The sequence below is a fragment of the Silurus aristotelis genome (genome assembly GCF_946808225.1).
Source record: "Silurus aristotelis genome assembly, chromosome: 4".
Taxonomy (NCBI): Eukaryota; Metazoa; Chordata; class Actinopteri; order Siluriformes; family Siluridae; genus Silurus; species Silurus aristotelis.
The window spans coordinates 9327682-9354429 of record NC_139577.1 but is presented as its reverse complement, the minus strand read 5'-3'; the positions used below and the strand labels follow the sequence as shown (position 1 = coordinate 9354429).

Below are 26748 nucleotides of genomic sequence, written 5' to 3'. Positions count from 1 at the left end.
GGTGATGTGGGAGAACTTGGGCTGATTGAACACAAGTTGTGCAGCTGCGTTTTGGATCATTTGCAGTGGACGAATAGCGTTCAGGGGAAGACCTGCCAGCAGAGAGTTGCAGTAGTCAAGTCTTGAAATGACAAGAGACTGAACAAGCACCTGGGCAGCCTGTGTGGACGAATGGTCGAATCCTTTGGATGTTATAGAGAAGAAATCGACAAGAACGAGCAACATTAGCAACATGTGGGAAGAAGGACAGTTCATTGTCCATAGTTACCCCAAGGTTACGAGCAGTGGCTGAAGGGGAGAGCAGAGAGTCATGAAGTGTTATTTGGAGATCTTGACCTGGACATGAATCACCTGGGATGACCAGCAGTTCTTTACCATGTTAGACATGCATAAGTTTACCATCTGCATGTCTAACAAAGATACAGCACTTAAAACCAAAAATCTCAAATTTGGATTTATCAGACCAAATGACAATTTTCAACACATCTACTGTTGAAAATTGAAACTTATCCTTTGCAGCAGAGGTAGCTCTTGGTTTCTCTTTCTTGAGATTACTCTCACGAGAGCCTGTTTCATCATAGTGTTTGATGGTTTTGGAGACTGCACAAGAAAACGCGTTTTAGAAAAAACTTTTTCGGCAATCACAGACATTCAGATGGGATTAGATTTCTCAGAGGACCGCCGAGTTTGCTAAAAAACAGTCATTTGCTCTGGAATTTTTACAGAGGTTGTGTGCGAAAAAGACAGACATGGCAGATTCGGACGGGATTAAAATCACAAAGAACGTCTGTGAAACAGAAATTTCTCTAACGACCCCCTGTAAAACCAGTCCTGTCCGAATAGGGCTTTAGTGAGCACTTCTCCCTTGCCAAAATAATCCATCCACTTCACAGGTGTGGCATATCAAGATGCTGATTAGACAGCATGATTATTGCACAGGTGTGCCTTAGGCTGGCACAGTAAAAGGCCACTCTAAAAATGTGCAGTTTTATCACACAGCACAATGCCACAGATGTCACAAGTTTTGAGTGTGCAATTGGCATGCTAACTGCAGGACTGTCCCCAGAGCTGTTGCCTGTGAATGTAATGTTAATTTCTCTACCATTAGCCCTCTTTAAAAGCGTTTCAGAGACTTTGGCAGTACATCCAACCAGCCTCACAACCACAGACCACTTGTAACCACACCAGCATAGGATCTATACATCCAGCATCTTCACCTCCAAGATTGTCTGAGACCAGTCACGCGGACAGCTGCTGCAACAAACAATACATATGTGTGTGTGTGTGTGTGTGTGTATGTATGCATGTGTAATATATATATATATATATATATATATATATATATATATATATATATATATATATATATATATATACAGTACAGACCAAAAGTTTGGACACACCTTCTCATTCAAAGAGTTTTCTTTATTTTCATGACTATGAAAATTGTAGAGTCACACTGAAGGCATCAAGGGCTATTTGACCAAGAAGGAGCGTGATGGGGTGCTGCGCCAGATGACCTGGCCTCCACAGTCACCGGACCTGAACCCAATCGAGATGGTTTAGGGGTGAGCTGGACCGCAGAGTGAAGGCAAAAGGGCCAACAAGTGCCAAGCATCTCTCGGGGAACTCCTTCAAGACTGTTGGAAGACCATTTCAGGTGACTACCTCTTGAAGCTCATCAAGAGAATGCCAAGAGTGTGCACAGCAGTAATCAAAGCAAAAGGTGGCTACTTTAAAGAACCTAGAATATGACATATTTTCAGTTGTTTCACACTTTTTTGTTATGTAGATAATTCCATATATAATTCCACATGTGTTAATTCATAGTTTTGATGCCTTCAGTGTGAATCTACAATTTCCATAGTCATGAAAATAAAGAAAACTCTTTGAATGAGAAGGTGTGTCCAAACTTTTGGTCTGTACTGTACACATACACATACATACACATATGTGTGTGTGTGTATATATATACATACATACACACACACACACACACACACACACACACACACACACACACACACACACACACACACACATATATATATGTGTATGTATGTGTATGTGTGTGTGTGTGTGTGTATATATATATATATATATATATATATATATATATATATATATATATATATATATATATATATATATATATATATATACAGAGAGGAAAATAAGTATTTGAACACCCTGCTATTTTGCAAGTTCTCCCACTTAGAAATCATAGAGGGGTCTGAAATTGTCATCGTAGGTGCATGTCCACTGTGAGAGATATAATCTAAAAAAAAAAATCCAGAAATCACAATGTATGATTTTTTTAAACTATTTATTTGTATGATACAGCTGCAAATAAGTATTTGAACACCCGAGAAAGTCAATGTTAATATTTGGTACAGTAGCCTTTGTTTGCAATTACAGAGGTCAAACGTTTCCTGTAGTTTCTCACACTGTTTGCACACACTATCCTCTCCTTAATACAGTGCAGTCGCCCCGTCCCATGTGCAGAAAAACACCCCCAAAGCATGATGCTACCACCACAATGCTTCACAGTAGGGATGGTGTTCTTGGGATGGTACTCATCATTCTTCTTCCTCCAAACACGTTTAGTGGAATTATGACCCAAAAGTTCTATTTTGGTCTCCTCTGACCACATGACTTTCTCCCATGACTCCTCTGGTCATTGGCAACCTTAAGACGTGCCTGGACATGTGCTGGTTTAAGCAGGGGAACCTTCTGTGTCATGCATGATTTCAAACCATGACGTCTTAGTGTATTACCAAAAGTAACCTTGGAAATGGTGGTCCCAGCTCTTTTCAGGTCACTGACCAGCTCCTCCCGTGTAGTTCTGGGCTGATTTCTCACCTTCCTTAGGATCATTGAGACCCCACGAGGTGAGATCTTGCATGGAGCCCCAGCCTGAGGGAGATTGACAGTCATGTTTAGCTTCTTCCATTTTCTAATGATTGCTCCAACAGTGGACCTTTTTTCACCAAGCTGCTTGGCAATTTCCCCGTAGCCCTTTCCAGCCTTGTGGAGGTGTACAATTTTGTCTCTAGTGTCTTTGGACAGCTCTTTGGTCTTGGCCATGTTAGTAGTTGGATTCTTACTGATTGTATGGGGTGTACAGGTGTCTTTATGCAGCTAACGACCTCAAACAGGTGCATCTAATTTAGGATAATAAATGTAGTGGAGGTGGACAATTTAAAGGCAGACTAACAGGTCTTTGAGGGTCAGAATTCTAGCTGATGGACAGGTGTTCAAATACTTATTTGCAGCTGTATCGTACAAATAAATAGTTTAAAAATCATATATTGTGATTTCTGGATTTTTTTTTTTTTTAGATTATGTCTCTCACAGTGGACATGCACCTATGATGACAATTTCAGACCCCTCCATATATATATATATATATATATATATATATATATATATATATATATATATATATATATATATATATATATATATATATATATAAATAAAGTGGGAGCAAGAAGTGCTAAATGGAATTTACAGATGTTTAAGTTGGTACTGCAGACTGGGCATGTAGTCATTGCTAGAAGAAAGTACAGCCTAACCATGGTGTAGAACAACATATTTCACAATTACATTAGATATCAAAAGAAATGTTAGCCAAAGCAGACAGCACTGCAGTGCATCTCCTTGTAAAAACTGTTGCCACAAATAGACACACACTCATACTCCCTTCTAAATATACATGACACACACATACACATAGGCACCTGCACAGTTGTTTCACACTCCAGCAGTAATGTTTTAGAAGGTATTAGGCAGGACCCTGGTTTCAGCCTTCAGTAGCAAATAGCAAGCTGGGTAATTGCTCTTATTGTGCTTAAGATAAATTTTTTAATGTTTCCATATGAACATAAAATCCTGAGACAGTTATACCAAAGAATAAACTAAAGGGGAAAAAACTATACATGCAAACTTCAAAGCAAACATAATTAATTTCTTCACTTAAATAAGTGGTGCAATATCAGAAACTGAATCAGAATATCAGAAAATCTAACAGATTGCCAACATGCCCCAAATATATAAATGCCTGTATAAATGCCAATCCTATACACTCATGTCAACTGCATTCCTTCAGACTTAGACTAAGAGGTAAGAGTGTAAACATACTTGTATAAGATGGCAAATCAACACTTGCAAACTGATATTCTCTACAAGGTTGCGGATAATAGTAATACTTTACTATTATCTTTAACCTTATAGAGAATATCAGTTTGCAACTGTGTGGAGAGAAAAAAAAGAGATTCAGTGCAAGAGATAAAAAAGTTTCAAAAGACACCATATATATGCTAGTCTACTAGCTTGCTTATTTAAAAAAGTAAGAAACAGTGCATTGTTTGGTTTCTGTTTGGATTAGTTTAACCAGCGTCAAAGAGTAAAAAGAAAAGCTAATCATTTAACATTATAGCAATACCACTCATATTTTTTGTTAGAGAAATGTCATTCATTTAAATAAAATCCTATTCCATCAAAGGTTTTATATGCCAGACCTGTATCAAGAATAGATTATGCACATAAATCCGCATGTTAGATGAAAATGACTGCATGAAGGAATGTTAAGTGGGGTAATGTTTACATCAGTGGGGTAATTGCATGACTAGTCCTTCTATGGACAAAAGAAACATACAGAAAACTTTAATTTCCTATTATTTGTAAACCTGACTATACAAATCATATGAAAAGGAGGTAATTGTGCCATAATCTTACAGTATCTTACTAAATTGCTTGCTTGAACTTATTTTCAAAAAAATAATTACCTATTTTGCTGCTTTTAGCAAGAATACAGTCATATTCTTTTACAGTGCAGACCCATTTAGTTTGGTTCAACCTTGTTCAGCTGTACCCTATACCTTCTCTTTACTTAAAATTTTTTATATATATATATATATATATATATATATATATATATATATATATATATATATATATATATATATATATTACATTACAAACTGTTGACACTCACAGAGTAGCCCGCCATTGCAAGTTACACCTACCGTAACAGATCCCTGTTCTGGTCCTTACATGGTTCCAACTTTACATTCTCTGTGCATGAGTCTTCTGCTGGTGAAGACTCTTCAACTTTGAGTTTGAGCTCTTTATCTGTACTACTGTCTTCATCACTATAAACCATGTCTTTGTCCTTTGGGTTTCGACTATTCACTTTGTTCCTAAAAAGTTCTGCTTCTTCTGATTTTCCCTCCTAAAAGTAATATAAAAAACAAGTATTGGCAAAATTACACTTTTTTCCAAATAAATAAAGGAACTATTTACTATAAACTGTATAAAATATGGGGTGATAATATACTGATTAATGCATTTAGAAAATACACTTTATTGACATATTTGGGACACCTGGTCATAAGGATGGTATGTGCTTTTTAAGCACCACATTTAGTCTCAATTTGCTCTTATAATTTCCCTTTCAGGAACCCGAGCTGCGTCTAAATTCTTTGGGAACACGCCCGAGTGTTTACACTCTGAAATAATGTGTGTAATCAGTCAAAAATTGGATGCTGGCCATTATCGGCGGGGTGACGTCACGACCAGGAAGTATAAAACGCACAGGCTTACGGCGCTGCATCCCTGAACACCATGGCAGTCCTGCAGGCGTATCAGGCTGAACTGCTGCATTAACTAATTGTGGGAGTTGCCCCGGGCGGCCAGTTCACGAGCTCCACCCTTAGAGCCACCAAAGAGGCCGCTAGGGCCATTACCCAGTCAATGGCCACACTTGTCTCGACAAAGAGGCACCTCTGGCTCACTCCCTGACTCACAAATGTCCGAAAGGGATTGGCCCGTGCTGCTGGACACCCCACTCACTTCTTCAGGAGAAATAAACAGATGGCGGCGTTCCACCGTTTGCTCGACCTTAGTGCAGCTTTTGACACCCTTAGTCACACTATACTGCTTTCTAGACTTGAGAACGTTGTTGGAAAGAAGGGAACAGCTCTCTCTTGGCTTAGGTCTTATTTGACTAATCGCTACCAGTTTGTTGATGTAAATGGTGGGTTCTCCACGCTCTATGAGGTAAGGTTTGGTGTTCCTCAAGGATCTGTCTTAGGCCCACTGCTTTTCTTTTTATATATGCTGCCTCTGGGTGAAATTATACATAAACATGGTATTCGCTTCCATTGCTATGCTGATGATACACAGTTGTATATTTCAGCAAAGCCAGATGAGAGAGATCAGCTTAACAAAGTTGAGGAGTGTGTAAAGGACATTAGACAGTGGATGCTTGATAACTTTCTTCTGCTCAACTCAGATAAGACGGAAGTACTTTTACTAGGACCACATGCAGCTAGAAGCAAACTTTCCGATTATGTAGCATCTCTGGATGGTGTTTCTGTTTCAGCGTGTATGGCTGTCAAAGACTTTGGTGTTATTATTGACCCTAGTCTTTCCTTTGAGGCTCATGTGAATAATATTACCAGGATTGCCTTCTTTCACCTTAGAAATATTGCTAAAATTAGAAATATGATGTCGTAACAGGATGCAGAAAAATTAGTTCATGCTTTTGTTACATCTAGATTAGACTACTGTAACGCTTTACTGTCTGGGTGTTCGAGTAAGTGCATAAATGAGCTTCAGTCAGTTTAGAATGCAGCAGCAAGAGTCCTCACGAGATCTAGGAAATATGACCACATCACCCCTGTTTAAATCAGTCTACACTGGCTCCCAATCAAATCTCGCATTGATTATAAAATACTCCTACTGACGTATAAAGCACTAAACGATCTCGCACCGCAGTATCTGAGTGAACTTCTGTACCAGTATGATCCTCCATGCCTACTTACAGTGAGGAAAATAAGTATTTGAACACCCTGCTATTTTGCAAGTTCTCCCACTTAGAAATCATGGAGGGGTCTGAAATTGTCATCGTAGGTGCATGTCCACTGTGAGAGACATAATTAAAAAAAAAAATCCAGAAATCACAATATATGATTTTTAAACTATTTATTTGTATGATACAGCTGCAAATAAGTATTTGAACACCTGTCTATCAGCTAGAATTCTGACCCTCAAAGACCTGTTAGTCTGCCTTTAAAATGTCCACCTCCACTACATTTATTATCCTAAATTAGATGCACCTGTTTGAGGTCGTTAGCTGCATAAAGACACCTGTCCACCCCATACAATCAGTAAGAATCCAACTACTAACATGGCCAAGACCAAAGAGCTGTTCAAAGACACTAGAGACAAAATTGTACACCTCCACAAGGCTGGAAAGGGCTACGGGGAAATTGCCAAGCAGCTTGGTGAAAAAAAGGTCCACTGTTGGAGCAATCATTAGAAAATGGAAGAAGCTAAACATGACTGTCAATCGCCCTCGGACTGGGGCTCCATGCAAGATCTCACCTCGTGGGGTCTCAATGATCCTAAGGAAGGTGAGAAATCAGCCCGGAACTACACGGGAGGAGCTGGTCAATGACCTGAAAAGAGCTGGGACCACCGTTTCCAAGGTTACTGTTGGTAATACACTAAGACGTCATGGTTTGAAATCATGCATGGCACGGAAGGTTCCCCTGCTTAAACCAGCACATGTCCAGGCACGTCTTAAGTTTGCCAATGACCATTTGGATGATCCAGAGGAGTCATGGGAGAAAGTCATGTGGTCAGATGAGACCGAAATAGATCTTTTGGGTCATAATTCCACTAAACGTGTTTGGAGGAAGAAGAATGATGAGTACCATCCCAAGAACACCATCCCTACTGTGAAGCATGGGGGTGGTAGCATCATGCTTTGGGGGTGTTTTTCTGCACATGGGACAGGGCGACTGCACTGTATTAAGGAGAGGATGACCGGGGCCATGTATTGCGAGATTTTGGGGAACAGTCGAGGCTGGGTCTTCCAACATGACAATGACCCTAAGCACACAGCCACGATAACCAAGGAGTGGCTCTGTAAGAAGCATATCAAGGTTCTGGCGTGGCCTAGCCAGTCTCCAGACCTAAACCCAATAGAGAATCTTTGGAGGGAGCTCAAACTCTGTGTTTCTCAGCGACAGGCCAGAAACCTGACTGATCTAGAGAAGATCTGTGTGGAGGAGTGGGCCAAAATCCCTCCTGCAGTGTGTGCAAACCTGGTGAAAAACTACAGTAAACGTTTGACCTCTGTAATTGCAAACAAAGGCTACTGTAACAAATATTAACATTGACTTTCTCAGGTGTTCAAATACTTATTTGCAGCTGTATCATACAAATAAATAGTTAAAAAAATCATACATTGTGATTTCTGGATTTGTGGACATGCACCTACGATGACAATTTCAGACCCCTCCATTATTTCTAAGTGGGAGAACTTGCAAAATAGCAGGGTGCTCAAATACTTATTTTCCTCACTGTAAGTAACCTAGAGATAGGTTAGTAACCTAGGTCTAGTAACCTAGAGTAATCCCTCCACTCTTCTGGAAATATCTTCCACTAGATTTTGGAGTGTGCTCGTGGACATTGTACTCATTAGCCACAAGGGTGTTAGTAAAATCTGATGACGGTAAGGAGGCCTAGGGTGCAGTCAGTGTTCCAATTTATCCCAAAGGTGTTTAATAGGGTTGAGATCAGAGCTCTATAGCAGGCCACTTAAGATCTTCCTCTCCAAACCATGTAAAACAGATCTTCATGGAGCTCAGTTATGAACAGTGGCATTGCCATTCTGGTACACGTTTTAGTTTCCAAGGTAAAGTGAAGACAAAATTTTATTATACCACATCCAAAGACATTCTATACAATTGTGTGCCTCCAACTTTGTCGTAAAAGTTTGGAGAAGAACCACCTATGGCACAAAAGGTCAGGTGTCCCAATACCTTATACTTATAATACCATAGTGGGGGAAATAATTATTTGATCCACTTCTGATTTTGTGAGTTTACCCCCTTACAAAGAACAGTCTAGAATTTTATGGTAGGATAACAGAGAGAGACAGAATATAAAAAACAGAAAAACAAAAAAAAACATTAAAGAAAGGTTTTTAATTAATCTGTATTTGATCGAGTAAAATAAGTATTTGATCCCATACCAAATTAGCAAGAATTCTGGCTCTCACAGACCCAAATTAGTCCTGTCCCTATAGGAAAGTACTCCTAATATTAACTCGTTATGTGAATAAAAGACACCGGTCATTGTATAAACCTCTTTTATTTAAACCTCTCCATCACCATGGGAAAGAGCTGTCAAAAGATGTCAGGGATAGGTTTGTAGACCTGCACAATGCTGGTATGGGCTACAAGACCATCAGATTGTTGCCGTGACCATGTTTTTTGGGCCATTGTCATACTGGAAGACCCATCCACGACCCATCTTCAGTGTTCTGGCTGAGGCCAGGAAGTTCTCATTCCAAAATTGTACAGTGCATGGCCCTGCTCATGTGGTGAAGTCTTCCTGTACCCTTAGCAAAGAAACAGCACCAAAGCAGAATGTTTCCTCCTTCATGTTTGACAATGGGGATGGTATTCTTGTGGTCATAATCTGCATTTCTTTGCCTCCAAACACAGCGAGTAAAGTTGATGTCACATAGCTCAATTTTGTCTCATCTGACCACATCACATTCTCCCAAAATTTCTCTAAACCATTCAGGTGTTAATTGGCAAATTTCAGATGGGCCTGTTCATGTGCATTCTTAAGCAGAAAGACCTTGGTGTGTTACCAATAGTTTTCTTGGCAATTGTGGTCACAGCTCCCTTAAGATCATTAACAAGCTCCTCCTGTGTAATTCTGGGCTGATCCTTCACCTATACCAGAATCATCCTTAACCCATGAAGTAAGATTTTGCATGGAGCTCCAGAGCTTTCTTTCATTTTCGAATTATCCTGCAAACAGTGGCCTCTTTCTCACCAAGCTTCTTGCCGATGGTCTTGTAGCCCATTCCAGCCTTGTGCAGGTCTACATTCTTGTCCCTCACATCCTTTGACAGCTTTTTGTTCTTGCCCATGGTGGTTTGAATGGAAGAGGTTGATTTTGTGGCGGGTGTCTTTTACATACATAATGAGTTATTAAGGAGTACTTTCCTAAAGGGACAGGAATAATTTTGGTGTTTGGGAGTCAGAATTCTTGCTGGTTAGATTCTTGCTGGATTCTTGCTGGTTAAATTCTTGCTGGTTATACTTGTTTCACTCAACTAAATGCAAATTAATTTAGCTATAATATTAATTTATTTCATTATTATTATTTGTTTTATATTCTTACTCTCTCTCTAAAATAAACCACCATACTATAAAAATTTTACACTATTTATTTCTTTGTAAGCGGGTAAATGTACAAAATCAGCAGAGGATCAAAATATTATTTCCCCCACTGTATTTATCAGTGGATCCTTTAAAGGTAATCCATTATAATATGTGGAAAACATATTGTTCAATGTAAGTCACATTTTTCTAATAAAAAACTTGATATATTCTTTAATCAGATTATAACCAAATAATGGCATGTCGCTATGTTACTAATGGCATTTTGCAACCAAATTATGCACAAATTTATTTACAAACACTAAAGAAGTTTATTTCTTATGTAATGAAAGAGTGGTGAGATGTGTTAATACCTTGAAATTTTTTTTCATGCTTAGTGAAATCTCTGGATCAGGTCTTGGGTAAACGTGGTTTGTTCTCTCCGCTGGTCCTTCAATACTACTATCTGTGTAAGAACTTTCTGTTGCTTTAAATGGGAGGTCAATATGGAATGTGATCCCCGTTGAGGTGCAGTAGTCCTCAAAACCATAAAGATACCTGTGGAAAATGCACGTCTCCCTTAAAAACTAAACTTTTTTTTTCTAAACTGTAAAACAAATTTTGCTGCAAAACAAATAAGTGTCAGTTAAATAATACACAATAATCATTTATGAAACTGTAAAACATACAGAATAATTTTTTTTCAATGCATTTCTTTTAGTGATAGCAAATGACTTGGACTACATACTTTCTGTAGGCACATTTGACATTGTAACCTGCAGCAGAGTTCAACACAGGGATTCCCAGATCTTGATAGACTTGTTTCCAAACAGATCCACTTTCAATCTGCAGTGAAATGATTGGAGGAGTTGAGAGAGATAAATGAACAACTGCTCAGAATGTAACAATGGAACCAAAGGTATGTGACTGGAAAAAATTCTGTGATGAGCAAATTTAGATACTGCTAAGCAATGCCTTTCTTAAACCTTTCACTTAAAGGGAACATAGAAATATATATATATATTTTTTTATTATATTATGTTTTTATGTTTAAGGAAAATAATGTAGCAGAAAACTTTCTTTGCCTAAAAACACTGTAAAAACAAACTTGTACATGTGCTGCAAGTTAAGATTATAATTTTTGCTCCTTTGAATAAATTTTAATGTAGTTAAAACAAAGACAACAAATATTATTAGCATCTGGGTGATACAATGACATTTTTAGCTATGAGAAAACTTTCTTCTCAGCCAAATGACCCCGTTTTTTTTTTTTTATTAGTGGATTTTTTTATTCCACCTTTTAAGATGACAAAGCCAGGATTCATCGGGCTGGAATTGTGAATAGTAGTTCAGTGACCATAAAACATTTTTATATGTGGACTGGTCACCACATAGTCCAGATTTATCCTGTTTAAGAATTTTTGAGACGTGCTCGAGAAGACTTTTTTTTGCCCAAACAGTGTATACATTATATAGTCATGTGGCATATATAGTTCTAGTTTTATATATCAGGACATATATATATATATATATATATATATATATATATATATATATATATATATATATATATATATATATATATAAGAGGCAATGTACCAGGAAGGTGTGGCTAATTAAACTCTTGATTCAGTGATCATCAGCAAGTGGGGCCATTTGCAAAAGAATTAATGTTCATCATTCTACAGTGAGGAGCTTTGTCTAAAAAAGGCAGGACAAGGTGATATGGAGATGGATGATCCACTGTGGTGAGTCCCGCCTGGAGCAGCCAAAAGAAGAAGCAGATTCTGCATTGAGGAAAATTATTCACAAGTGGAAAACACTTAAGACATTTGCCAATCTTCACAGGCATGGACAACCCAACAAATCCACCACAAAATCAGACTGTAAAATTCTCAGAGAAATGTAAAAAATCCAAGAGTTACATTTCAAACTCTACAGCATCAGTTAACATGTTAAATTTGAAAGTTCATGACAGTAAAAATAGAAAAAGACTGAACAATATGTATGTAAAAGTATGGTTTGTTTGGAAAAGTTCTCTATAAAAAAAAAAACATGGCAGTATGGCTTAGTTTTGCAAAGTTGTATCAGGACAAACCACAAGCTTCTGGACAATGTCCTTCGAACAGATGAGACCAAAAGTAAGATGTTGCCCATAGCTAGCCTTTTTGGTCTGATCCCACAGAAGAACTACTGCAGCACAAATTCCTGACAAATTTAATGTCAACTATGATAAGTTTTAGAACACAGTGCATTGTAGCTTGTTTTGTATGTGGTTATATATCCACAACATGCTGAATTTTTAACTGCCCAAAGCACCTGCAACAGGCATCAGAACTAGACCATGGAGCAATAGAAATACAGTGCATATGGAAAGTATTCACAGTGCTTCAGTTTTCCACTTTCCACATTTTGATATGTTACAGCCTTATTCCAAAATGGATTAAATTAATAACTTTCCTCAAACTTCTACGAACAATAAACCATAATAACAACATGAAGAAGTTTGTTTGAAATCTTTGAAAAAAAAAATTAAATAAAAAATTAATTTAAAAGTCTTAAATTTAAAACATATTTAAAAGTATTTAAATATGTTTCTACAAGCTTGGCACACCTATTATTGGGCAGGCTCTCACATTCTTTTTTGCAGGACCTCTCAAGCTCCAGCAGGTTTGATAGGGAGCATCGGTGTACAACCATTGTCAGATCTCTCCAGATATGTTCAATCAGGTTCAAGTCTGGGCTCTGGCTGGGCCATTCAAAGACATTCACAGAGTCATCCTATAGCCACTCCTTTGTTATCTTGGCTGTGTGCGTAGGGTCATTGTATTGTTGGAAGATGAACCGTCGCCCCAGTCTGAGCTCCAGAGTGCTCTGGAACATGTTTTCATCAAGATGTCTCTGTACATTGCTTAATTCATCGTTCCCTCTGTCCTCACTAGTCTCCCAGTTCCTGCTGCTGAAAAACATCTGCACAGCATGATGCTGCCACCAACATGCTTCACTGTAGTGATGGTATTGTCCAGCTGATGATCACTTGCCATTCAGGCCAAAGAGTTTAATCTTTTTTTTAATATACTAGAGAATTTTGTTTCTTATGGTCTGAGAGTCCTTCAGGTACCTTTTGGCAAACACCAGGTGGGCTGTCATTTGCCTTTTACTGAGGAGGGGCTTCTGTCTGGCCACTCTCCCATACAGGCCTGATTGGTGAAGTGTTGCTGGAAGGTTCTTTTCTCTCCACAGAGAAACGCTGGAGCTCTTTCAGAGTGACTATCTGGTTCTTGTCCTTTGCCCTTCTCCCTTGATCACTCAGTTTGGACTCTAGGAAGAGTCCTGGTGGTTACACACCTTATATTCACAGCTTTTGCCATGACACTCAAAATTCCTGTCTATATAATGTTACACACCTTATATAGACAGGAATTTTGAGTGTCATGGCAAAAGCTGTGAATGCTTATGTACATGTCATTTCTTTTCATTTTTTTATACATTTGCAAAAATTTCAAACAACTTTTTTTCATCTTGTCATTATGGGGTATTTTTTGTAGAATTTTTTATAAAATAATGTATTGAATCCATTTTGGAATAGGCTACAACATTGCAAAATGATAATGGCAGTTGCCTCCTCTTTCCTCAATGCTTAAATGACAAACATGACAAGAGTTCAAAGTGTTGATTTGCCCTCCAAATCCTTCAGATCTCAATCCAATCCAGTATCTGTAAGATGTGCTAAACATGCAGATCCTTAGAGACCACACCTCACAAAATAAAGTACTTAACAGATCTGCTACTACACAGTAGTGACAAATACCACAGTACACACAGTACTGTGGTATTTATTATTTTCAAACCTTATAGTTTATGTTTATGCGAATAAAATGTACGTGGGATGCAATGTATAATTACAACCCCCACTGTTTTTCAAATTTACACTAAAGCATTTTTTTATATAAAATTAAGCAAGTTAGGTCCTTAGGCCAGCAGTGTTGTATAATTAGTCTTTTTTTTTTTCTGTTTTATTTTAGCTTGAATAATGTATTTCACTAGTTTGTGATGTGCTAAAACAAATTTGTTGATAATAAATATTGTAGTCCTGGCATGAATGTAAAAATGTGTATATTATATCAAGCAGACATTGATAATTGCTTCAAGTTCTCTTTTTATGTAGAAGAATACTGTAATTTATTAACCTAAACATATTTAAAATGCAAACAACCCCCTCACTTTTATGTTAATAGAGTATATAGTGAAATTTAAAATTAGATAAAAAAGACAACTTTAAAGGATAGCAAAAAAAAAATCTCATTTAATTGGTAAAGGTTTTAGACCGATTCTATGTGCTAAAATTGCTGATGCCCTCAGCACTGTCTCTCTAACTTCAGTTCCCACCTGTAACCATTCAAATTAGATGATAACGTTATCTTATATAATTATAATTATATCTTACTACCCTTAACCATTAACCAAACACTAACCAAATACTTACAGAGTTAAATCCTCCAAGTTTGTGCACCAGCCTGTAGAGTTTAAAGAGGTTCAGGTTTCTGTAGCCGAGCACTGGTCTTTTGTTGATGGGTGTGCCTTGACAAAGAATTGGTTAGAGAATATCAGCAAAACTGTGTATAACATGATTAATACCACAATTAAATCTTCCCAAATTGCAGAACTTCTATGAGAACTTCTAAAACATATCTAGCCCTCTATATTATATAACATTTTTTGAAAGGGTTGCACCAAAAAAGTTTACTTTCACTTTCAAAGTATTTAAATTAAGGGGACAGCAAGGTCTCCCTTGGGAAATATTGCTGAACTGGCTTTTGTCACCAGAAGGACACTAGGTTTAGATCAAAATTTCAGATTTCATCTTCTGATATTTTTATATAGATGTGTTATCTTCAAAAACAAACTTGGTAGCTCACCACCCAATTTTGGGGTGGGTAAATTACAGTAACATACAAGTGATAAATAACACTTAATATGTGTTTTTATATCCCCTTCTTGCATAAACTGCAACAGGCCAGCAATCCACTGAAATCACCAAACTGTTCTTTGTGTGCGTTGCTTTCTCAGGCTTGTTCTGCAGATTAATCATGTTTATGTTTAGGTGGTCCCATTTTAATCCTAATTAGGTTTAGATCTGGTGAATGAATTGGCAAGCCTAAAACCTTCCACTTTTCCCCTGAAGTTCTTTGTGGACTGCCTAGTTGTTTTAGGCCATTGTCTTGCTGTATGATAAAGTTAATGGCAATTAGATTGTAAGCAATTCTTTGTAAACTGGCAGTCTGCTGACTTCTGAGTTTGCTACCACAATCATGAGTTACATAAACATTTATGAGCCAGGTCTATTATTATCCCTGTAAACCTTGTGTCCACTGGGGTTTACCAGTAAACTCAGAGAATTTGGGTTTCTTGTGCCATACATATAAACAGTTTATTAGGGATTTATTAGAGTGAATTCAGTGACCACCTAAATATGATAATTTTTTTTGAACATGAGTCTAAATGTCAATGGTTAATTATGGGCAGTCATGTCTTATCTGCACAATATACAATATTTTTTTTTTCTTTTTCTTTCCTTAACTGTTTACATTTTTCTTCTTCTGGGCTGTTTCAGGGTGTTATTTGAAAATGCATTTTTCAATCGTCTGTGTGTCAATGCATTAAAAAAGTCATTCGAATCACCATTTTGTGACCTTTTTTTGGCTCAGAAAGCATTTGAAATACACACTGAATTGCGTTACAAATAACCCCCTGCAGTTAAGATAAAAATGCAATAATAGGTGCACTAACCGTGAGTCTAAATGCATTTAGGACAAATAACATTAAAATGATAATTTTGCTACCATTTCTGATGGGACATTTACATGTATCATATCAATGTGGGTAACACATTTTCATTTTCATTTTGCAACTTATAAAGTGTTAAAATTAGTATGTAATTTACATATTAAAACTACTGTTGGAAATGGCAAGTGTAAATTATATAATTAAAATTTCATTTTCCCTTTGCACCAAACTTTGCACATATGGTAATTGAAAAGTAAATATAAATACAGAAATACATTTACATTTTTAATATTGCATTGCCACTTTGCATATTACTATTTTTCATATTATTATTATTGCATATTAGGTCTTCAAACTGCTTTGAATTTGTAACCATGACTGGTGGTTAGCTGATTCTTTAATTTTTTATAGTAAAAAGAGAACATTTAGTGTAATTGACACAGACACACTGTTGGGTGAAAAGAAAGTACATCCTCTTTGAATTTAAAGGTTTTACGTATCAGGAAATAAAAAAAAATAAATAAAATTCTGGTCTTCAGCAGGCCTTAGAATTAAGTGATACAAAGTCAGATGAACAAAACACATGACATATTACACATTATAATTTATCTTTACAAAAATAATGCTGAAATGGTGAAATTCATTGTCATAACCCAATTTTGGCCAGGTTTTAGCTGTTGGACAGATGTCCTTGCAATACAATTGTAAATACTTTTGTATAATGGTCAACTCAATGAATGCAAGCTGCCTAAGACCCGTGGCTACAAAACCAAACTAAATAATCTCCCCTCCACTACTGTGTTTGACAGTGGTATGAGGTGTTTGTGTTGAGATGCTATATTTGTTATTTGCCAAATGTGATGCTGTGCATTATGGCCAAACACTGCCCAAAGGACATCGTTCCATAAGTCTTGTGGTTTGTTCAGAGCAACTTTGTATACCTAAACCCTGCTGCCATGTCCATTTCTTTTTAGAGAAAAGAAGCTTTCTTCTGACAGCCCCATAGACTGAACAATATTTGTTCAGTCTATGTCTAATTGTACTGTCTTTAAGATTAACATTTAACATGCTACCTGAGGCCTGCAAAATCCCAGATTTAACTCTTAGCCTTCTTGCAATTTATCTGAGCACTGCAAAATATGGACTAAGGGTGAATTTGCTGGGAGGGCTACTCCTGGGACACCTGTCTCAGATGTTTTCCACTTGAGAATAATATTTCTTACTGTAGATGGATAGACTTTAAATTGTTTAAAAAATGGGCTTATAACCCTTCATAGATTGATGGGCAGCAACAATAACTTCTCTAACATCAATGCTGATGGCTTTCCTCCTTGGCATGACCTAAAGACTCTGGCTCTCAAACCAATAAAACCTGAGCTTCTATAGTGGTGGTCACATTTTAATGTTAAAATAAATAATAGTATAATACGTCACAAACAGTATAAAAAATCTGAGCACTACCTGAGGCCTGCAAAATCCCAGATTTAACTCTTGGCCTTCTTGCAATTTATCTGAGCACTGCAAAATATGGACTAAGGGTGAATTTGCTGGGAGGGCTACTCCTGGGACACCTGTCTCAGATGTTTTCCACTTGGGAATAATATTTCTTACTGTAGATGAATAGACTTTAAATTGTTTAAAAAATTGGCTTATAACCCTTCTTAGATTGATGGGCAGCAACAATAACTTCTCTAACATCAATGCTGATGGCTTTCCTCCTTGGCATGACCTAAAGACTCTGGCTCTCAAACCAATAAAACCTGAGCTTCTATAGTGGTGGTCACATTTTAATGTTAAAATAAATAATAGTATAATACGTCACAAACAGTATAAAATGTCACATGTTGTTGTACTTACCTATTTTTAAGACATTTTAGATTTTTATCTCCTGATATGTAAATTCATATTCAAAGAGTAAGGGGTAATTTCTTTTCCACATGACTGTACAATATACAAACAAAAGGATTGGGACACCTTTTGCTTACAGTATGTGGCTCTTCCCAAACTGTGCAAAATTGGAAGCACACAATTATATATGATGTCTTTTTGATGTGGTAGCATTAATATTTTTCCTTAATTAGTTCCAGCATGACAATGCCCCTGTGCACAATGCTAGCTCTGAAGATATGGTTATTTGGGATGGAGTGAAAGACCTTGAACAAACTGCTATAGAGATCTGACTTTAACCCTGTTGAACACCTTTGGGATTAATCGAAAAACTAACTCGATCTCTTGCCTCCTCACTTTACATCAGTTCCTGACTAAAGCTCTTATGGATATATGAAAAAAAATCTCCACAACCACACTACAAAATCTATAGGAATACAGTGAAGGTTATTGTAACTGGGGACTAAATGTGGAATGGAATGTTAAAAAACAGATGGCCACAAAGCTTTGTCTATAAAGTATAAGCAAGTTTTTTTTGTTCTTTCCTTTTTTTTTAAAGTGTACGACTGATAAAAACAAAACCAATAAAACCCAGACCAAAACATGGCAAGTAATAGAAGGGCAAGGCCATTTCTGTTATCTGGTTATATAGTATAGACATTTGGGATTGTGAAATGAAAAGATGGACAGTAGACGATAAACCAGGGTTTTAGCTTTCATTTTCTTATACGTCACCTTTTGTTTGAACCAAAACAATTTTTATGATAAAAAATAATGGAGCATTGTGGTGTGCCCTGTTAGATTGACTTATGCAAACTACTCAGCAGCAGTAAGAATCAGATTCTCAATTAGGAGTTATGAAATTAATATTAAGCTCTACCAAAATGATGCAAGACCTTGTGTGCAGAAATAAAATGGTCTACTCATGTTTCAAAACATACACAATTTTATCAGTCAGGCATGGTGGAGGTGGTACAGTTGAGCTTGCAAGGCTGCTTACTGAAATATATTTTTTTATGATTCTGTAAAGGCATCCATTCTAACCAGGGGAACTTCATCATAGAGCAATAAAATATACAAAACCTTCTAAACATGTACATCTACATTTCTGCTACATCTTCTAATATTCATCTTTTGATATCAAACTCAAGCTCTTGTTGTTGGAATACTTGGAATACAGAGAAAACTGGAATACATGTGTTAATTAAAAGAGCAGTAATTTAAGGTCTTTACCTCTATCCTCCATGAATTTGTAAAGCTGTTGAAGAAAATTGTCCCTCTCCTCTGGGAAGGGCTCCACCTCCTCCTCCTGGACATTAAAAAAATAAATGAATTCAAATAAAATAAATTTTAAAAGTTCATGACATTGTAAGCTATTTCTTTTTATTTATGTTCAGTAAATATTGTTTATTTTTAATACATTTGTTTTCTATTAAAAAAAGAAAAAAAAATTGGCTTTAATATAGAATTTACAAAATCCCGCACTATTAACAAATGTGTGCAATTTTATGCATTTACCTAATGGCTTGCTTCACTGGCATTGATCGCTCTTTGAACTTCACACTGAATGTTTCAAATGCAAATGCTACACCTGAAATTAAGTTTAAACCTTTTATCTGTTTAAGTAAAACGATGAGGGCACAACACACACCTGGCACTCGAATAGCTAAACAGCGAATTGTCATGTTGGTTATTTTAAAAAAGCCAGGAAGAGAGAAAGCAAGAAGGGGATTGTGTTGGAGAAGACCACACATACAGTGCTAAAACTCCATTAATCACATGATTTGGTTGTAAATACCCTCAGCTTTAAACTTTTTAGTAATTGCCTTATAATATTCCCAGAAAATTGTTTTTGTCTGATTGTCTTTTTTTTCATCTTTCGCATTGTATTAACATATGCCTGAATGGGCAGATCAGCTTTTATATGTGATCACACTTGCTTATCAATTAATCCAGGGATATTGATATCTGCTGCTTAGCCTCTTAATTCACATGGAAACAATAAAAGTGTGCATATTTTTTCACACATGGTTGAGAGGATATAAATATCATACTAGTTGTTTTTAATTAAAAGAAACACCTTTAAATTTCCAATGCAATAAACATGTTTATTTGATCTTTTTTTTTTTTTTTTTTTTTTTTTTTTTTTAGGTATAACAGACACGGATTAAAAAATAAAAGGTGAGACAAAAATGTAAAAACATTTAAAAATGTATCACACAAAATGGAAAAATACATTTAAAGTGATCAGAATCGCATATAAAATCATGTTTTTCTGTTTTGTATGTTCTTTTTTTTATTTTGCATTTTTTCCATGTTTCCATGTTTTGTGCAGGTGTTTACAGGTTTTGCAGTTCTTTTATGTAAATCAGGAGTGGCCTTAGTATCATCATTGGTCCACTAGCTCTAGATATACAGCTCCTCCTCTAGCTAATCAATCAGATGGGATGCTGATGTCACTCCAATGCTACCTATATCTGCTGTGGCTAACTTGAACTGCACCATTTCTAGAGTGTATGGAGCGTTGATATAAATTAAACTGTAATTTCTTTTATACAAGATCAATTTAAATAAATAGAAGAAGAACTGAAGAATAGCTTTTATTTGTCACATATACAGTGAGGAAAATAAGTATTTTAACACCCTGCTATTTTGCAAGTTCTCCCACTTAGAATTCATGGAGGGGTCTGAAATTGTTATCGTAGGTGCATGTCCACTGTGAGAGACATAATCTAAAAAAAAAAAATCCAGAAATAACAATGTATGATTTTTTAACTATTTATTTGTATGATACGGCTGCAAATAAGTATTTGAACACCTGAGAAAGTCAATGTTAATATTTGGTACAGTAGCCTTTGTTTGCAATTACAGAGGTCAAACGTTTACTGTAGTTTTTCACCAGGATTGCACACACTGCAGGAGGGATTTTGGCCCACTCCTCCACACAGATCTTCTCTAGATCAGTCAGGTTTCTGGCCTGTCGCTGAGAAACACGGAGTTTGAGCTCCCTCCAAAGATTCTCTATTGGGTTTAGGTCTGGAGACTGGCTAGGCCACGCCAGAACCTTGATATGCTTCTTATAGAGCCACTCCTTGGTTATCCTGGCTGTGTGCTTAGGGTCATTGTCATGTTGGAAGACCCAGCCTCGACCCATCTTCAATGCTCTAACTGAGGGAAGGAGGTTGTTCCCCAAAATCTCGCAATACATGGCCCCGGTCATCCTCTCCTTAATACAGTGCAGTCGCCCCGTCCCATGTGCAGAAAAACACCCCCAAAGCATGATGCTACCACCCCCATGCTTCACAGTAGGGATGGTGTTCTTGGGATGGTACTCATCATTCTTCTTCCTCCAAACACGTTTAGTGGAATTATGACCCAAAAGTTCTATTTTGGTCTCATCTGACCACATGACTTTCTCCAATAACTCCTCTGGATCATCCAAATGGTCAATGGCAAACTTAAGACGTGCCTGTACATGTGCTGGTTTAAGCAGGGGAACCTTCCGTGCCATGCATGATTTTAAACCATGACGTCTTAGTGTATTACCAACAGTCGCCTTGGAAACGGTGGTCCCAGCTCTTTTCAGGTCACTGACCAGCTCCTCCCGTGTAGTTCTGGGCTAATTTCTCACCTTCCTTAGGATCATTGAGACCCCACGAGGTGAGATCTTGCATGGAGCCCCAGCCTGAGGGAGATTGACAGTCATGTTTAGCTTCTTCCATTTTCTAATGATTGCTCCAACAGTGGACTTTTTTTCACCAAATTGCTTGGCAATTTCCCCGTAGCCCTTTCCAGCCTTGTGGAGGTGTACAATTTTGTCTCTAGTGTCTTTGGACAGCTCTTTGGTCTTGGCCATGTTAGTAGTTGGATTCTTACTGATTGTATGGGGTGTACAGGTGTCTTTATGCAGCTAACGACCTCAAACAGGTGCATCTAATTTAGGATAATAAATGTAGTGGAGGTGGACATTTTAAAAGCAGACTAACAGGTCTTTGAGGGTCAGAATTCTAGCTGATAAACAGGTGTTTAAATACTTATTTGCAGCTGTATTATACAAATAAATAGTTTAAAAATCATATATTGTGATTTCTGTTTTTTTTATTTTTTTTAGATTATGTCTCTCACAGTGGACATGCACCTACGATAACAATTTCAGACCCCTCCATGATTTCTAAGTGGGAGAACTTGTGAAATAGCAGGGTGTTCAAATACTTATTTTCCTTACTGTACATTAGAGCAGTGGTCCCCAACCCCTGGGCTGCAGACCGCCACCGGTCTGTGGGTGAATTGGTACCGGGCCGCACAAAAAGTATACATAAATTACATTATTTATGTTTTATTTATTATCTGATTCTGAACGATGTTTAATTTTGGAAAATTACCGGATTCTCTCTGCCACATCTGTCTATGACTCACTCTTGATGCATGTCAAGATGCTTCCCTCGGTCACATGTTTTACCTCCATCCGCTACCTTCTTAAAGGGGCTGCTCCGGCCGGTAACACATAATACATTACTGCTAAATTGAAACCCCCAAGCTAACAAAATAAACAAAAAACAACACAGTGGACGTTCAAGTTTATTATTATATTTAGAAAATACCAGTTTTTACGCCGGTCGTATCAAAATATTGTATGACATTAAACCGGTCCATGAAAATATTGTCCAACATTTATCCGGTCGCAAAATAGGTTGGGGACCACTGCATTAGAGCACAGTGAAATTAGTTCTTCACATATCCCAGCTTTGCTCAGAAGCTAGGGTCAGAGCGTGGGGTTGGCCATGATACGGCGCACCTGGAGCACAGAGGGTTGAGGGCCTTGCTCAAGGGCCTAAGAGTGGCAGCCTAATGATATGTCTGTTATATGAATCAGTTTTTCTGGATTTTGACTTAAGTGCAATTTGTTCTGAAAATATCACCTAACATTTTGTGTTAAGTCACCCACTTACAACATGTTTATGATCAGTTACCTGTGATTGACCAGCCTTCACCAGTTGTTGGTGTTTAGCCATCTTCTCATCTATAGAGTTATCTATAGCACCATGACTCAATCATTGGAGTGACATTCAACCCCCCTCTTTAATTGACTGACCTGTGAATCTAAAATGAGTGGACCAATAATGACTGATTTTTGATTTACATACATTTTTAACTGCAAAATTTAGAAATGAAAGTGTAGAATGTGGATAATAGGGCAGAGAAGAGGAACTGCATAAACATACATAAATGTAAAATATGTGCAAAAAACATGATGTTTTGTGCGATATGTTTAAAAGTTTGATTCATGTGAATTATTTAATCCGCAACTGCAATCTTTCAGGCAGAAAAATAATTCCAGATCAATACACTGACTAGATATAAGTCTCAAAACAACTGCAAAACAAATACACATGGTACCTTTATTTCTACCACACCAATAAAAAAAAAATTGAATAGAAAACAGATATACACTGTAAAAAATGTCCGTAAATTTAACAGTAAAATACCGTATAAATGCTACAGGATAGAACCGTATTTCACATAACTTGCAATAACCGTAGAATTTACAGTAAAAAACTGTAATTAGTTTTACAGAGTAAGACCTTAAATTTAACAGTTAAAAACATATAAAAACACAGTTTATTGCAGTAAAATATACAATATACTGTATTAGTTACCATAAAAAAATTATCATTTTGTCTTTCTATTTTACAAAAGGGAAATAAACATGTCATGAATGTGAAAATACCTTTGGTGAAAACTAAATTTTTTTTATTGTAAGGTTGTTTCATTGAATTGCCCTCCTAATCTTATTACAAATACATAAACATATCTGACACCTCTGTGCAGTGTGCAATTGAAAACCACAATGCAGGACAGAGGACATAAATAATTATTACATATGTTTGATAAAATCATCTTTGTCTATGTAAAGTTGCAATATACTGACTTCTAAAAAAAATTGTATGCTCAAATGGTCTGCCTAAAAAGCTTAAAAATGTCCACCTTGACACTTTGATTTTGAGAACTGAAATATTGTTTTGCTGTAATTAACAGTGATTTTAAGGAAGGAAAAATGTAATAAGCATTTGAAAAGGTAACCATTAAGTATCATCCAATCATGATAAACGTTGCGCCTTGGCGCCAGTGTGCAAAGAATTTGATTGGCTGAATACTGATTGGTCGGAGCACACGGCAGCGTTTGCTTTCTTGCATTTGAGCAGTGGCCAAATGGCGATTCTTTCGAATCATTGTCGGAGCTGAACTACAAATAGGTAAAAATATTCCTTAAGATAAATGTGTATGGGCACATTGGATTAAACTGTTTTAATCAGTGTGTGGATTTAAACATGAGTTTAGGCAGCGCATATAGTCCGACTTGCAAACTCCAGCCCGGAATGTGAAACATCATTTAGGTGTTTAAAACAGCAGTAGATTGTGTGTTTGTTCACCTGGTTAAAATGTTTAGCTGTTATTTCTGTGGAATATCAGTACAAACCCTTCGGGAGCATGTTTTACATGTCAAACTTCACCATAATGAACCACGAGGTGTGTTCAAGTGCGCCGCTACAGATTGCAATGAAACGTTTCGTTCATACGGGGCATTTAAGGCTCATTTTTTTTTACCGTAAACATAACATGGATTCACATGTTGCTACTGCAAATGTCCTTACAGTGTTTACGTGTAATATTACTTTGTGCCAGCACTAGTGTCGCGATATCAATCACTAATAGCTCACTTAAAGGAACATATCCTCGAAGAGCGTGTTGTAACTTGTCCGGTGACGGGATGCGACCACACGTTCACTGTAAAGTCATCGTTTACATCCCACATGTCCAGAAAACACAGAGAGTGTTCCGTGGACAGCATTAGTGATCTTTATAAGGAGACACTTTCTCAGTCTCTTAAAACGAAACCTTTAGTTACAGGCCCGACAGAGATATTGAGTGAGACTGATGAAGGTGGAAATTTCAATGACCTGTTTCTCAGAAATATTTGTCTTTTCTACTTGAAATTACAAGGGCAGTTTCTTCTGCCAGCATCAACTATACAAAACATTGTTGAAGAGATGCAGAGCATACACAAACTGGGACAGACATATACTTTGAATAAATTGAGTGCATTTCTGAAAAGTGATTTTAGAGTTAACAGATGAGCACAATGAGAACCAATGGACCAATGAGAACCAATTTTTCAAGAACAGGCTTTTAAAAAATTTTCAGATACACAGAACCTAATGTTACACTTAGGAATATATGAAACAAGGTCACAGAGGTTTGCCTACTATGTTCCGTTGAAAGACACGTTGTTTATTGGAGTCTGACTTATGGCGGAATTGTGCTGCACAGGATAAATGCTTACCGTGCACTGATGTGCTTTGTGATGTCAGTGATGGTCAGGTATACAAAACCAATGAGTTCTTTTCTCAAAACCCATCATGTCTCCAAATAATTCTATATCAAGATTCTTTTGAGGTGGTGAACCCATTAGGTTCAGCAAAAAGCAAGCACAAAGTTCTAGCTGTATATCTGTCTCTGGCTAATTTACCACCTCATATAAGATCAAGTACAGACCACATGTCACTTGTAATGCTTTGTCGAGAAAAAGACTTCAAAAACTTTGGACATGACAAAGTTTTCTCAAGGCTAATTGCAGACTTAAAAGACCTGGAAGACAATGGAATAACTGTGGCAGAGGAAAACATTAAAGGGACAGTTTTTTGCATTGCAGGGGACAATTTGGGGTCTCATAGTATCGGTGAATTCACAGAAAATTTTAGTGTTTCTGAATATTTCTGCAGGTATTGCCGGATATCACGAAGGGATTTTCAAACAGATCCAAATGCATGTGGGCCTCAGCGCACTCCTGAACAATTCTGCAGTAGCTGTTTTACAGTCTAAGGGACAACAAAACATTGAAGGTATAACATCTGAGTCAATTTTTAATTCATTGAATTACTTCAATGTTTGCATGCCTGGCCTGGCACCTTGTTTAGGCCATGACATTTTTGAGGGTTTTCTTTCCTATGATTTAGCCCTTTTCCTGAAGTACTTCATCAAGCAGAAAATGTGGTTCACCTATTCAATTCTAAATAGACGCATTAAGCAATTTAAATACAGTGCATCTGATGCATTGAGTAAGCCATGTGCAGTGAGCACCAATGGAGTAAAGCTTTCTGGTCAGGCTATTCAGAACTGGAATTTTTTAAGACTTCTTCCTGTGATCATATGTGACAAGGTAAAAGAGCCCATGGATGATGATTGGCAGTTGATCCTTCAGCTAAAAGACATTGTGGAGATGATTTGTGCCCAGAAAATTTATTTGCCAGAGGTTGCATACCTTGATGTTCTTATCCAAGAATATCTTGCTTGTAGATTCTCTTTCTTTCCAGGACATCGACTAAAGCCTAAGCATCACTACTTGCGACACTACCCTGCACTGATTTTAAAGTTTGGTCCTTTGATCAGGTTGTGGACAATGCGCTTTGAGAGTAAGCACAGTAACTTTAAAAGTTGTGCTAGGAACTTAAAGAATGTGCTAGGAACTTAAAGAAAAAACCTGTGCTTCACTCTCTCTGAAAGGCATCAAATGTACCAGGCCTATCCTGTCAGAAGGGTCTATGTGTGATCTAATTTTGAGGGTAAAAAACAGCACTGCATTTTACCCAGAGCCGTGTGGTGGTTCTGTTAAAGATGCAGTGAGGCAGTTTGGATTTACAGAGAACAATACCAAAGTCTCAGCAGAAGTAATGTACAGGGGTACGTTATACAAACAAGGCCAGTTTCTTGTAACACATAATATGAATTTAATAGAGTTTGGAGAACTTGTACTTATTCTAATAAAAGATGAAGTTGTTAATTTTCTGCTGAGAAAGTATGTAGCAGAGTTCATTCCTGAATA

The 26748-nt window shown here is 37.1% G+C and overlaps 1 protein-coding gene across 9 annotated transcripts in view; it reads right to left on the bottom strand.

Annotated features, from left to right (window-relative positions):
• Positions 1-26748, bottom strand: part of arid4b (AT-rich interaction domain 4B) — a 193930-nt gene that overhangs the window by 16715 nt on the left and 150467 nt on the right. For all 9 annotated transcript variants that reach the window (XR_014533265.1, XM_083539879.1, XM_083539880.1 and 6 more), the window contains 5 exons: positions 19101-19173; positions 14680-14774; positions 10942-11039; positions 10568-10751; positions 5031-5236 (listed from right to left, as the gene is read on the bottom strand). Coding sequence is in view for 8 of the 9 variants with exons in the window: in XM_083539879.1 (XP_083396005.1) it covers positions 5031-5236; positions 10568-10751; positions 10942-11039; positions 14680-14774; positions 19101-19173 (656 nt within the window). In the remaining variant the exon portion in view is untranslated. The remainder of the gene's footprint in view (positions 1-5030; positions 5237-10567; positions 10752-10941; positions 11040-14679; positions 14775-19100; positions 19174-26748) is intronic.